Source organism: Verticillium nonalfalfae (genome assembly GCF_003724135.2).
Source record: "Verticillium nonalfalfae strain VnAa140/NRRL 66861 chromosome Unknown scaffold_71, whole genome shotgun sequence".
In the NCBI taxonomy this organism is placed as follows: Eukaryota; Fungi; Ascomycota; class Sordariomycetes; order Glomerellales; family Plectosphaerellaceae; genus Verticillium; species Verticillium nonalfalfae.
In genome coordinates this window covers 74,324-87,794 of record NW_021167296.1, presented here as the reverse complement: position 1 = coordinate 87,794, position 13,471 = coordinate 74,324, and the positions used below count along the sequence as shown (strand labels likewise).

At 53.8% G+C, this 13,471-nt stretch overlaps 6 protein-coding genes across 6 annotated transcripts; 5 read left to right on the top strand and 1 right to left on the bottom strand.

Moving 5' to 3' along the window:
- Positions 1 to 29: 29 nt before the first annotated feature.
- Positions 30 to 972, bottom strand: D7B24_008245 (uncharacterized protein; the record flags this gene model as incomplete). The annotated part of the gene is made up of 3 exons (XM_028642338.1): positions 30 to 570; positions 622 to 819; positions 872 to 972. The coding sequence occupies 3 exons, from the start codon at positions 970 to 972 to the stop codon at positions 30 to 32; spliced, it is 840 nt and encodes a 279-aa protein (XP_028493877.1).
- Positions 973 to 1,450: 478 nt separating this feature from the next.
- On the top strand, positions 1,451 to 2,293 carry D7B24_008244 (uncharacterized protein; the record flags this gene model as incomplete). The annotated part of the gene is made up of 4 exons (XM_028642337.1): positions 1,451 to 1,598; positions 1,661 to 1,719; positions 1,801 to 1,919; positions 1,999 to 2,293. 4 exons carry the CDS (start codon positions 1,451 to 1,453, stop codon positions 2,291 to 2,293), a joined length of 621 nt encoding a protein of 206 aa, XP_028493876.1.
- Positions 2,294 to 4,023: 1,730 nt separating this feature from the next.
- Positions 4,024 to 4,914, top strand: D7B24_008243 (uncharacterized protein; the record flags this gene model as incomplete). Its single annotated transcript, XM_028642336.1, has 2 exons — positions 4,024 to 4,166; positions 4,224 to 4,914. The coding sequence occupies 2 exons, from the start codon at positions 4,024 to 4,026 to the stop codon at positions 4,912 to 4,914; spliced, it is 834 nt and encodes a 277-aa protein (XP_028493875.1).
- A 3,392-nt stretch (positions 4,915 to 8,306) lies between these two features.
- Positions 8,307 to 9,964, top strand: D7B24_008242 (uncharacterized protein; the record flags this gene model as incomplete). Its single annotated transcript, XM_028642335.1, has 2 exons — positions 8,307 to 9,024; positions 9,075 to 9,964. The coding sequence occupies 2 exons, from the start codon at positions 8,307 to 8,309 to the stop codon at positions 9,962 to 9,964; spliced, it is 1,608 nt and encodes a 535-aa protein (XP_028493874.1).
- A 451-nt stretch (positions 9,965 to 10,415) lies between these two features.
- On the top strand, positions 10,416 to 11,687 carry D7B24_008241 (uncharacterized protein; the record flags this gene model as incomplete). The annotated part of the gene is made up of 2 exons (XM_028642334.1): positions 10,416 to 10,712; positions 10,764 to 11,687. The coding sequence occupies 2 exons, from the start codon at positions 10,416 to 10,418 to the stop codon at positions 11,685 to 11,687; spliced, it is 1,221 nt and encodes a 406-aa protein (XP_028493873.1).
- A 674-nt stretch (positions 11,688 to 12,361) lies between these two features.
- D7B24_008240 (uncharacterized protein) lies at positions 12,362 to 13,099 on the top strand (the record flags this gene model as incomplete). The annotated part of the gene is made up of 2 exons (XM_028642333.1): positions 12,362 to 12,420; positions 12,472 to 13,099. The coding sequence occupies 2 exons, from the start codon at positions 12,362 to 12,364 to the stop codon at positions 13,097 to 13,099; spliced, it is 687 nt and encodes a 228-aa protein (XP_028493872.1).
- Between the last annotated feature and the right edge of the window lie 372 nt (positions 13,100 to 13,471).

Sequence of the window (13,471 nt, the reverse complement as noted above, 5' to 3'; positions counted from 1 at the left end):
GTCTGGAACCACGAATGATGGTTTGGCCTTCAGTAAAACAACAGCGCTCTCACCTCGACACTCTGTCTGTCCTCCCTCTCCAACTCTCCCGGATCCTCGAATGCGCAATGTGGCACCCTCCTAGCCAACCCATCATCAACATTCGAGTCGAAACACTTGATCAGCAGCACGTCGTCCGGCGTCATTCCGCACTTGAAGTACCACTGGTGCCTCGCTGACGGCAGCACGGCCCACGTCTCGTTTCGAGATCCGTCCTGGTACAGCACCTGCGCCGCAACGAGGTCCTCATCAGCCACCGAATGCGCTTCCGCCACAGCCAGCGGGTCCTTGAACACCGTCCTGATGGGCCTCCACACGTTCACGATTTGATAGCGGCGCCGCAACAGCTCGTCGGCCTCGGCAGCGGGCATGTGTTTGCGGAGGACCAGCTCTGCGCCGTCTGTGGACTGGTCAACGTGGACGCGATGCAGAGGCCCTTTCTTTGCGGCGTTGCCTTCACCGAGAGAGTGCCAATTGGACGGGCCACGGCGTACTTGGTGCCCAAAAATGTGGACGCGGGTGGCCCCGGTGCTGGTCACGTCAGTGAAGTATCCCGATGACTTTCTGCATCGATACACCTACACGTCTTTGTAGAGCTGTTCCATCTCGGCGTAGTATGCACCTTTCAGTGCCGCCACATCTGTGAAGTCCTTTTCCTGGCTCTCGTGCTTGAGGTACTGAAACCCATGGCTATTGAGGCTGTAACGATCCTCGTTGCCAGAAACGTCAATAACCTGCACATCGAAAGGTACGGTGGGCCTTTCATTGGTAACCTTGTTTCTGCAGGAGGGCTGTCAGAGAGGCTCTGTTTCATGGTTCAGGGATGCATTACCCCCCAACAAGAACAGGAACCGGCGGAGATCCATCGCCAGGGTCATGGTAATAGTTCAGCTTGGTTCTGACATTATGCGGGCGAGCGGCTTCAAGAGCCATTGGTCTGGTTGGCGGCTAGGGATCACTGCGCGATAAGGATGTACTATGCGCGACCATGATGAGGATGGCGATTTGCTTCGTGCCACGATGAGGTGCTACTGCAATTGCTAGTGAGGGGCAGCTCCAGACTGTCTCGAGGTGCCCCGCCATCAGTGATGGTGTGCCCACCATTGGCCCGGAAGCCAGGGACCCTCCTCCGCGCACCGTACCCCTCATGGACCGTCCCAATAGATTTTGAACACTGTGATTAAGGCGGTTCGCCTCGATCAATAGTCGACACGCGCACTGTGTGTCCCTGACAACGCAATCGACCCCACATTGCCGCAGCTACTCCTCGACCCCTCCAACGTCTCGGTCTCGACCGTCCCTCCGAGCTTGACCGCTCCATGATTCCCTCCATTGCAACCTCATCTTGATTCTTCCATACTCGACAACATTTCCCGAACCTTCCCAAGACAAACAATCACCAGCCGCCATCATGTCTGCCATCACGATCCCCCCCGGCGGTACCATCGTCGACACCTTCAAGAAGTCCTTCGTCGACGTCCCAGTTGATGCCGACAAGAACAATGCCATTGCCACCGCCGAGTTCCTTGAGGCCACCGAGTCTCTGACCACCATCTTTGGTGCGTTTCTCTTGTTCGAATCACTCCGTCGGTCTCAGAATACCATGCTGACCCTTTCGCAGATGTTCTCGGCTCCGTCGCCTTCTCCCCCGTCAAGTCTGACATGCTCGGCAACGTCAAGGTACGTGCATCCCGTCCCAGATACGAGGCAGCCGACAATGCAGCCTCCAGCCCGCTCAAGTTAACCGTTTTGACTCTCCAGAAAATCCGCGACCGCCTCCTCGCCGCCCCCGCCGAGTCCCTCGACCTCCAGACCCTCGTCCGCGCCGAAATTGCCTCCAAGAAGCACGTCGCCGCCGAGGGTCTCCTCTGGCTGACCCGGTACGCCGCTCCCTCCCAACGGTCACTGAAAACATGGAAAGCAGCAAGGGGGGAAGGAACAAAGCTAACACGCACACAGCGGCCTCGAGTTCACCTCCATCGCCCTCTCTAAGAACGTCGCCAACCCCTCCGAAGAGCTTGCCGACTCGTTCCGCGCCGCCTACAGCAACACCCTCAAGCCCCACCACTCCTTCATCGTCAAGCCCATCTTCAGCGCCGCCATGAGCGCCACGCCCTACCGCAAGGATTTCTACGCCAAGCTCGGCTCCGACGAGGCCAAGGTCGCCTCCGACCTGCGCACCTACCTCGCCGCCCTCGAGAAGATTGTTGCCATCCTCAAGGCCTTTACCGAGAGCAAGGAGGCCAAGTGGTAGAGTGTTGAAGACGTTGCTGCGTCAAGGCGGATGTGAAATGTGGGACGTGCATAATGTAGACATGACTTGTTGAAAAGAAGCGATGTAGTTGTGGCATGCTCGTGGGAAATACGACTGTATTTTGAGCACCATGTGGAGTGTTGATAGACAGCTTTAATGACGGAGCGCCTTTTGGCTGCCTGATCAATCCTGGCCTTCTCGAAATACTCCAAACTACTGGGCAGCCAACATGCCTCCTGATGTTACCGTCACTTGGGCGTATTTCGAGTCGATAATTTTACGTTGAAGGCCTAGTCAACGCAAGCAGTGCCTGTCGTCGACGAACCGGGGAGGCAGCGACGTCTTTGCCTGAAACTTCTACTTTGCGCTGCGCACGACACCTCGCATTTGGGCACGTGCTTTGAATGAATGCGTGTCATCGTTATGCTAAAGACGTGCACTCGATCATGCCAAGTGAAGGTAGACCACCTTCCATGCAATTGAAGGCTCCGCAATAATATTTCATTGTTTGAGTTCGTCTCGACAGCTCTCCCAAGGTATTCATTCCACCACACGACAATTTCCAGCAGGGCGGTAATTTTGATAAGGGTGCCCTGTTGGCGCCGACGCTGGCCCAATGGGAGGGGATCATGTGCCGAAAAGATGCATGTATTCTGTTGCTGTATTTTGTAGCTGTATTTTGTAGCTGGCTGCCTTGATCTACAGTGCAGATGTGTCTGGGACGAAGAGACGCACTGGACACATTGGCTACCTGGCACCATTTGAGCGCCATCGACCAAGTGAAGGCCACAGCTCACAGTTTCAACTCGAAGACGAATATATTTGTAAGCGGGGAGCCGACAGAGATCCCACGGCGCACTCGTCGGCAACAATATAGATACAAGGAACTCGTGGACAACGAGAAGCGATGACTACGTATCCAAGCGATCTGGTGAAGGTGGTGGTGTTAGCGTGATATTATGGTGAGGTATCCTGCTGTCAGGAGGCATCTGTGAAGCCAGGGAACAGGGGGCATCAGAGCCTGGTCTAGGGGCTGAGATCAGGGGAGCGCTTATATAAGAGCAGCGAAAGGCCCTCGTCTCCACAGAGAGCTAGCGTTCAGGTGTGTTCTAACGCCCTACCAAGCCTACTTAACAACGGAGTGCGGAAATTGCCTGCGGATAACCTCTTCTCATCCTCTCGCTCTCACAGGTACCTAGTCAACCGAAAGTGGCTTGTTCGCGACCGCCCCTTGCTCATTTATACCAAGGGCGTCTGCCATCAGTCGGTCCAACCAGGATTGTCTTTCCGCAAGCGATCAGGCAAATATTGGACGTGCAATGGTAAAGTTCCGGTTTAGTGTATGGCCAAGGAAAAATTTGGTCGGCTCAGAACCACATAAACGAACTGCTGATCAGCCGCTCTACCCAATACTACCATGCCGTCGATCAATCTCCCGCGACGAGATCCAGAACCAGCCTTCGACCAGCTTACTTTTCACAAAGTTGCCCGCCGATATTCGACAGAACATCTTCGTGGCAGCTTTCGGCGAACGGACGCTTCACGTGGATCTCATCTTCGACGAAGCCAATCCTCCAGGACCATTGATGCAACAGAAGAAATGCAATGGACGGAAATGCGAAGCGAAGAGGCCGGTGTTATGCCCCCAAACTGATGTCGCAAGTAACAATACATGGCGCTGGGAGGGCTGCGTCTGTCACCGGAATCACCCGGACCTCCCGCCAACCGGCATGGCTCAGCGGTTCGTCTGGCGAGGCCCTTGGTTTGATGACTTTATGCCGGGTGATGGTGGATTTTGTGACTGTTATGAGAGCTTGTCGCCGGACAACCGCGAGGTCGGCATAATGGGGTTCCTCGTAAGCTGTAGACAGGCGTGAGTATCCCGAAGTTTGTAGATGATGCGCTCGCTGAATTACTCAATGCACCACAGTTACTTCGAGACAATCGATATCCTCTACGGTACCAATATCATCATGTTGAGAAGCGAGGTCTTGATGCTTCATTTACCCGAGCTACTCGTACCGCAGCGGCTGGAAAGCATTACATCTCTGGAGCTCCTCATCAAGGCACGTGAAGTCAAAGAAGGCCAGCGCGCTGTCCGCCAGGACTTCAGTCATCTTGCCGTGATACTCGAACATGTTGTTGCGTACTGCCGACACCGTCTTAGAAGCTTGTGCATCTCTCTACAGGGTTCGCCTCGAAGTCCTCCTCACACTTTTCTTGACGGCAAAGGGTCACCGCTACGCATGATCGACGAATTCTACCTCTCGATGGAGCCCCGCCTCAACATGAGGGTAGAGGTACCACAATACCTCTATTCCACCTATACGGGTCACACAGTCACCCTCAAAGCGCAGCATCCTCTCGAGCTGAGAGAGGACAAGGATGGAAAGCCTCTTTGGCAGTCTCCATGGCGATGTTTCGACAGCGTGGGAAAGAGGGAAGGGGGCCGACTGTTGGACGAGCCAGAAACGCAATGGCGCAGCGTTGGCAACTATCCGCGCCCGCCATTGCAGGTGCCAACAGAGGAAAATGCGGACAAGTGCATACCAAGTCTTGGGTACTGGATATCCGAGGGTGAGCCGGATACGACACCACGCCGGGAGCATATTTGTTTTTGACGCTGGGATGTGAGATGGGCTTTTACTTCAGCTCTTCGTCTTGATGATCACTTTTACACTCGCCTGTAGAGCTTCAGGGTGGTGCTGGTTATGCGACAGATAGTTCGAATGCATGTAAAGTAGTTGACATATAGGCAAGTGTGAGTTTCCGGAGCCACGGTTGTGGCAGCACTAGCGGCGGCAACGACACCGCTGGTGGTGCTAGTGACGGCTGTAGCAGTAATTGCTGGTTCAGTGATAGGCTACTCGCCATCAGTGCGAACAAGGACATGGTAACCAGGATTGCACCGCTTGCGGCCCGAGCCGAAACATTTCTTTGACCGGCCTAGGCTCGCTAGATACCCGGCTTAGACCAGCAATAAGCGCCCCTTGATGTACTGAATTGTGCTTTGTTGAATCCATCAAGTCGAAAAGAGCTATTAGTCTTTCCAGAATATCACAGAGAGTGCCAGGCTGGGCCGGATTTGCTGCCTGGACAGCTTTGTGCGAGATCAGTAGAATAAATACATGTTTTTTGACCTCTAGGCCAGATTGAATAACCGAGACACCAGACCTCAACATAGCAAATCGCAGTTGTATCCAAAACCGAGTGCCCCGCAAATCGATAACGATGAAGAGACCACCATCTTTGGACTTGCATAGCGTGAGGACCGTCAAGAGGTACCGTCTACAAGATGAGATTGCGATACCTACAGCAAGCGATGACGACGAAAGCTTCCGCCAACTTGAGATGCGCGCACAGATCTGGGAGCAGAACCAACGACAACGTGAGATTGCCTCCGAAGCATTCGAAAATGAAGACGGTTTTGACACAGATGCCCCTATGATCGACTACCCTGAGAGTGATCCAGAGACCGAATATGATTGTCTCTCGGACCCTGACCATGATATAGACAAGGTGGTTGAGCTTGAACAAGGTGTGCACGACATGAACATGCAATATTCGAAGGATCCGGCAAATGCAACTGAAAAAGATCGAAGCCCGCATGTTGAGCATCGCAAATACGCGAGGAAATCCAGCCCCAAAGTTCTGTTTACGCCAAAAAAGCATCCTGGCTCTCTTGGAAGACAACAGATGAACATCCATTTTGCGCCGAAACGCGAGGGAATAGTGGCCTCACCTGTCCAAGCAGTCTCGGCCATGTCTGTAGGCTCGCGATACAAAGCCTCGACATCCTGCATACTCGGTACAGTCCACAACACAATTGATGGCATCAACACCAGTTCATGAACGTGGGGCTGACGCAGCTACTCTGGCGACAGGGATGCAGAACATTCAAATCTGTGCGAGTCCTGCTTCAAGTTTGCATCCAAATCGGAGCAGTGAGGTATAAGCCAAGCGGTGACCATCAGCTTGATAATCCCTCACTTGGCTTCCTTGCTCTGGGCCACAGCTTCACCATAGACACAGTCAGCGGCTTGTGGCCGTTGCGGGAGTTCGTGACTTAAACCCACTTGATATTTGCTAATATGAGTTCGTTGTTTACATGGAAAGTTGAATTAGTTCCGGGGCTTAGAATTTCAACTTCCGGGAGACATTGTCTATCTTTTGCGCATCCACCTCCTATCCCGCCATGGGAAGCCTCTGCCGAGTCAATGAACTGAAAGAGTCCCGAAGCAGCTTGCAGTGACTTCTGAAATGACGCTTGTCCTCGGAGAAGCCGAAATCAAGTCATATTTCGCCGAGCACTTTCTCGAGCTTCGGACATCGGACATATCAACCGCGCATCATGGTCCGCCACGCACAAGCGCATTTCTGGAAAGGAAAAAAAAGGCACTTTATGCAACATGCCGAAGACACTCACTCTGACTCGCGGTGTTCGGTTGATCTGCCTCATCTTCGTGGCAAATTCGTGGTATAGGATACGGTTCGAGAAGACAACATAAGTTTAAAGCGCCACGGCGACCCTGTTGTCGATACATTTGAGGCTCTCTAGTAAGCTAGCCACATAGACACTCTGGTGACCCCGAAAACACAATCAATCCTGGCGGTGCCCTATCGCAATGTCCTTTCGCGTAGACCAAGACTGAATGCTAAGACATTTGGTGCCGTACGGCCAGAAGTCCTGATTGATTGACTCGTTGCCACAACGAAGGCTTGCAAGAGACTTCGTCCACAGTGGGCGGTCATGACCAGCAGACCTTGGTGCCTGACTTTGAGAGGAGCCGAGAGAGTGCATCTGGACGCGTCGAGCACGCCGAGTACGCCGAGGCGGGGACTTTCACCATTGCAATTACCCAGAGCGCAAAGCTAAACATGTCAGACATTTGGTTGTGCGACAGGACAGCAATCTGCTAGTCACGCTCCACCGTCCTATCGAAAAGCGGCGGTGGTATGTCACATATGGGCCATGTTACGATGGTTTAGCGGATCCATAAGCTGCGTGTTCTTTGATTCCCGTTTATAAACGAGAATGGATGCGTTGAAATTAGATCTAGGCATCGGATCCGAAAAAGGACTAGGGGGCAGATATCTCGTCAACTGTGCCAATCATGTGCACAGACATCACGTTCTTCAAGGCCTCGACATCGCCGTCGCTGACCGACCGTGTCTCTCTTCCATGCTTATCCAACCATAACCTCTAAGCGCCAGCGATCTGCCAGCACGCCGTCCAACCGTGGCAGTATGAACAAGATTACTTGTTCGACAGCGAACCTTAGTGGTCGATGCCCCCGCATACCATATCAAGGTCCGCCGTTGTTTACCGTCAGGTTCCTGTCACATGCGATACGCGATTCATGTGCAGTGAAGGCCCTCTGATGCACCCCCTGACCTGCTGCCCGATTAGTCCATATACTGGGGGGCAATGGCATGACGAACGCTACATCCTTGCGATGATCTGAACGAAAAGGGTCCAATAATCCACCCTCAATCGGATGTCATCCCCAACTTGCCTTCCAAGCCGCCCATTCGGCACACTCACCTGAAGGTGCCCTACCACCATGGCGGGCCATAGCGAGCCATCGCGTACTCTCATTCGCGGGACACACGCGTCACCTCATTAATCGAGCCTAGGCCGTTGTCCAACGGCACGACAGAGGGGGGGCCGAGCAAAATGAAGCATATCGAAAGCGCAATTGAGGATCTGATCGCGCCGTTATCGCCTCAGCCCTTCGGCCGACAGCCGGCCCTGCAGTTGCTCGCGATGGTTGCCGTCACTAGTTCCCCCAATGGCGTTGACATGTCTCGGCACTGGTCCTTGTCCCATTGTCTCTTATATCTAAGCTCCCACCATGCCGGCACCTTTGCGACAATGATTCTAGCCCGGCACCAGTCGCGGTCGTCTTGTCGTCACTCTCTGAACATCAGCTCTCTATCGTGAGCGTCCTGTTCTTGTTTTCTTCTTTCCCAAGCAACACATTCATTTTATATCTTTTTCTTCGGGCTGACCATGACGCGCTTCGCCCTTTCATGGCTTTTGGCCGCCGTTCTCCTCGTCTCCAGTAGTCTAGTCAGAGCCGAGGACTGCCAGTGTTCGCCGGAGACCCAAAGGGTTACTTATATCGTGGTTGAGATGCCCGATCCCCAATCGACTCAGTCTTCCTTGTTGTCTACTCCCACGCCTGTTTTCTCCAAGCTTAATGTCAAGCCCACGGCGATTGCGCATACTGTGCCGACGAAGCCTACCGATTTCTCTACTGAGGGTCCTTTTATCGAGCCTCCCAAGCCCGACACTCACCCTGACAACACAACGCACACTTTTGGCCCCTGCTCGGCTCCAGGCATCGACCGCAGCGACCCTATCAACATTGTGCCTGCGCAGAATGTTTCGCTCTACTATTCGTCCTCGGATGACGAGGAGCCGGGCTCCATCGGCATGAACCTGACCATGAACAACCCTACTGTCGTTCTGGAACACATTGGTTCTATCAGCAACGTCATCTGCAACAACCTTACAGTGACGGTTTTGTTTGAGAATCTCGAAGGGTTCAACGAGGCTGTTAAGGACTGGAGCGACGACGAGGCATTTGTCCTCATCACCAACCACATGGGTAACTGCAACGCAGCCCTTGAGCGCGGCTTCTTCCTCGCGTCCGGCGTGTCATCCAATGCTGAAAAGCTGGCTGTCACTGTTAAGGCATCCAGGAAGGAACTTGCCAGCATCGCAGGTCAGTGAAGTGCTTTCATGTCTCGTGACATGCTGCTGACGCCTTTTCAGAATCTTGCGAGATGGCCTTCACATCTCTCCCTGCCGCATCTCTAACCCGACGTCTCGTTCTGGACCCCAGCATCTCGCTTAGCTTCGCAGAGGGTCTGCCTGAGAACACTGTGCTCTTCTCTGACGGTCAGTACATTGACGTCACTGCCGAAGAGGCCTGGTTCCAGTCCACCATCACGTTCTCGGGATACCTCAAGTACAACTTCTGGAGATTCCGCCTTGAGCACCTTTACTTTGATCTTGATGCCAACTTTGCTTCCTCCGCCGCTGTCTCGGCCGAAATCAGAGCATCCTTCGCCGAGACCATCCGCTACTCACCGGATGTTCTAGCGTGGTCTCTCGTCGAGGTTCCCGGCATCGTCTCTCTCGGCCCAGGTATTGCATTTGGCCTCGCTCTTGACGTTGAGGCCACTGCGGCCGTCGGTCTTCATGCTGGTGTCGACGTCAACATTCCCGCCGGCAACGTGCATGTCGACCTTCTCGACGGCTCCAAGTCCGGCACTTCTGGCTGGGAGCCTCAATACAACAGCTACGCCAACATCTCCCAGGCTGCCGATGTGCGCCTCGATGTTGGTGCCGATGTCACCGTCCAGCTGGCCTTCAAGCTTCTCGGTGGCCTCGTCGACCTGTCCAGCGGCGTCACCGCTTCGCCTGGCATTGCCAATAAGTTCAAGCTGCGCGGTGAACAGGATGCCTGGGTCGGAGGCACAGGTGCGCAGATTGACGCGGGCTTTGAGGTTCCCAAGGACGGTCTCGTATGCGCCGAGACGAACGGTGTTGAGTTTGCGTCGGACTTTTACTTCAACGTTTCGGCGTTCGCGACCAAGTTCTGGCAGCGGGATCTGTACAACGTCAGGGTGCCATTGTGGGATGTTTGCTACAGCTTCTGATAAGATGGAGGCCATGAGATGAGGTATTCTAGTTCTTAATGTAATGTTTATTCCGTCATCGTGATTTTGCAAGAGGTGCGTGCTGCGCGTGCCTTGATCGCTGGCCGACTTGACAGCGTCTGCCGATGAGTGGCCCGGAGAGTCAAGTCCGGCCCGGCTCCAGGGCTGTGGGGCCGGCCCCGCCGAGACTGAGGAACTGGGCCGCGAGCCCGCTGCCTGTGCCCAGACGTCAATGACGGAGTCTGACGTGAACTGGGGAGATCATGATCGCGCGAATACAAGCAGGCTCCTGGAATATTGCGTAGACATTTAACAGCTCCTGCTGCTGTGAGAAAGCCATCGTCAAGGTTCATCCGAACATCCTCTCCCAGAGACTATCAAACAGTACCACGGCCTTTCATTCAGCCGGCCACTTTTGCATTCCGCCTTTTTCCATCCAAAGACACTCATCATGTCGTCCACAGACCGTATCTTTCAGCTTAGCGGCACATGCAACAATTACGATTGGGGCAAAAAGGGAAGAGACTCCCTCGCCGCCCGCCTCTGTGCCAACACGCCGAATACAGATTTTGAGATTGACGGTGATCAACACTACTCAGAGATGTGGTTCGGCGACTACCCAGACTTTCCTGCCCGTGTTCTATCCACAGGAGAGCTTTTGACAGATGTTCTCCAAAAAAGTAAGAAGACTTTATTGGGCGATAAGGTCAACAACGAACTAAACAGCCAACTGCCCTACCTCCCCAAAGTAAGACTTCCCTCTGCTCCGTCCAAGGCAAACTCGTCCTGACATCTAAAGATTCTCTCTATCAACAAAGCCCTTCCCCTACAGATGCATCCAAACAAGGAGCTGGCGGCCAAGCTCCACAAAGAAGACCCCCAAAAGTTCACCGACCCCAATCACAAGCCCGAGATCGCCATCGCACTATCTGATTTTGAGGTCTTCGCCGGCTGGAAGCCGACCAAGCTGATTGCCCCGCTCTTCAACATCCCAGCCCTCCGCGCCTTCATCCCCAACGCCACCTCTCCGTGGACGCAGTCCACTCTGCGTGAAGCTACGCGCGCGATTCTCCTCGCGAACGACGACAAGGTCGTTGCGGCACAAGACGCCCTGGCGCAGCTCTCACGCGACGACCTCGGCGAGAACAAGTACATCCTCGATCTGTTGCCCCGGCTAAAGCGGGACTTTGGCGCGCAGGATCCCGGCATCCTCGTGGCGGTCGTCTGCATGAATTTTATGAAGCTCAAGGCCGGCGAGGCGTTGTTCATCCCGGCCGACGGCATCCATGCTTACCTCTCCGGCGACATTGTGGAGTGCATGGCACGGAGCAACAATGTGCTCAACACGGGTTTCTGTCCCAAGGGCGATCGGGACAACATCGATTTGTTCAGCGATGCGCTGACGTTCGCTGTGCACCGCCCGTCGGATGTAGTTCTTCCAGCGAAGCGAAGCGAGCGCGGCACAAATCGCAAGACGCTCCTTTACGGGCCCCCGCTCAGGGAATTTGACATGCTCTTGACGAACCTGCAGGAAGCCGACGAGGAGGTCATTTCAAAGGGCCAGGGACCTGGCGTTGCGATTGTTACCAAGGGCGAGGGCCTCCTCGAGGGCGATGGCCAGAGGTTTGATGTGAAGGAAGGGTTTATCTTTTTCATTGCGCCGGAAGTTGAGGTGAAATGGCAAAGCAAAGGGGGGTTGCAAGTGTTCACGACGGTCGTGTAACGTGTAAGCATTATTCCGATTACAGTCGGGGGCTTCCAAAATACTTGCTATGCAATAGCGATAGTTTGCTCAAGCCAGAGCCATTCTGAAAGGGATTGCTATTTTAGGCTTACACTGCACAAGATGCAGCGTCACATAATGCAGAATGCTACCCAAACGGGATGATTGAACCTCAGAACAAGGATGTGTGATTCAAGGTCGTGGTGGACACTCGCTGTGCCGCAGCCAGCTGTGGCCCTAACAGGATGAAGGATTCGAATGGTGGTCAGAGCCTAAAGTGATTCATGCCCCAGTTACGTCAATCTCAGTCGCGATGGCCATTCTTGGTCCACGTCCCCTGTGCGATCGCCCGCAGCAAAGGGTAGATCTTCGCCCGAGGTATTGTATTCAAGGGATGTGGGGTGCCATATGACGTCTTGTTAGCCATCCTTGGCTAAGAAAACATGAGTAATTGGGATCGTGCCGGAAGCCGGTCACACTGTATTTTGCAGGCAAATGGTCAGATATTCCAGTCATCGCGCGGGTGTGGCACAGCCGCCGATTCAAGGCCTAAGTACTATTGCATCCTCTCTATAATTATGACAATGCTTCATTGCTCACCCGCTGGTCAAAAGATTGGTTCGACTGTGACATCTTCCACGGCTGTTATTACATTTACACCACGAATTACCAAGATGCTGCAAATATCGACAATTCTACTGGCTATTGCACCATTGTCTGCCCTCGCACAGTGGTGGGTTCTCATATCAAATCACCATTGGCAAGTAGCTAATCAGGTATTCAGGGACACCAACACCAACTTCACATTCACACTCTACCCTTCTGATGCGGGAGACAGCTGCGAAGGAGGCGGGCAGGGGGGCATCACCCTGACCACCGAGACGATACCCCGACACGAGACCTGCATTGACGTCGAAGAGATATTCGGAGGTAATCGGCGGATGGGGTTCATCAACGACACGGTTTCTGAACGGATCACCTACGGCAACGGCGTTGATGTTGACAGGCTGCCACCGCCGGGCATTGAGTGGTCCATCACGAGCGACTCAATTGACTACGACCCAGCTAAGAATTGGTCCGTCATTTGGTTCGAGCAGCGCAACCAGTCCTCCGACGGAAAGTCTGAAGAAGGCAAGGACGGTCGCTGGGTTCTCGACACCTATGGTGCGAACAACGATTGCCAGAGAGACGACGTTGAAGAATTTCCGTGGTACGAGACCAGTTGCCAGACTGGCGAGACTGGCCGGTGCGAGTCCGTTCCCCACTCCATCAAGAGCATCAAGCTGCGCCCATACTTCAAGTACGACTTTGGCGACTGCCAGACCTGGGCTAAGTATGGCGCTGCTGCGACGTTGGTGCCCCGGGTGTCTGCCGCTATTGTCATGACTATGGCGTTCTTCTTGTTCCTGTAGAATCCCTTATCTACAGATGGTGTGTCACACATTGTGGATGTTGGAAATGAAGTTCAATAGTTCTGCACTGCAAGCGACGGCGTCTAATGATGCGACTTATGTTAGTTGCTTTAATATAAGGCGGAGTGGTCTTTCACAAAAACGATTACTACCAAAATTGAACTTCATGCCGCAAGAATCTCTCGTTTGACTAGTCTAACATAGTTCAAGTTGCGTCAAGAAATCAAGTCGTCAGCACTACTTGAAGGATCTCATCACTTTAAACACTTGCGGGTCGCCAGGTGTCAGGCGAGCCTGCGGAGTCGCCAAGCAGGGGGCTGCCCAGGGGCTTAGGGCTACGAGAAACGTATACATATAGGCTGCGGAGGGCCC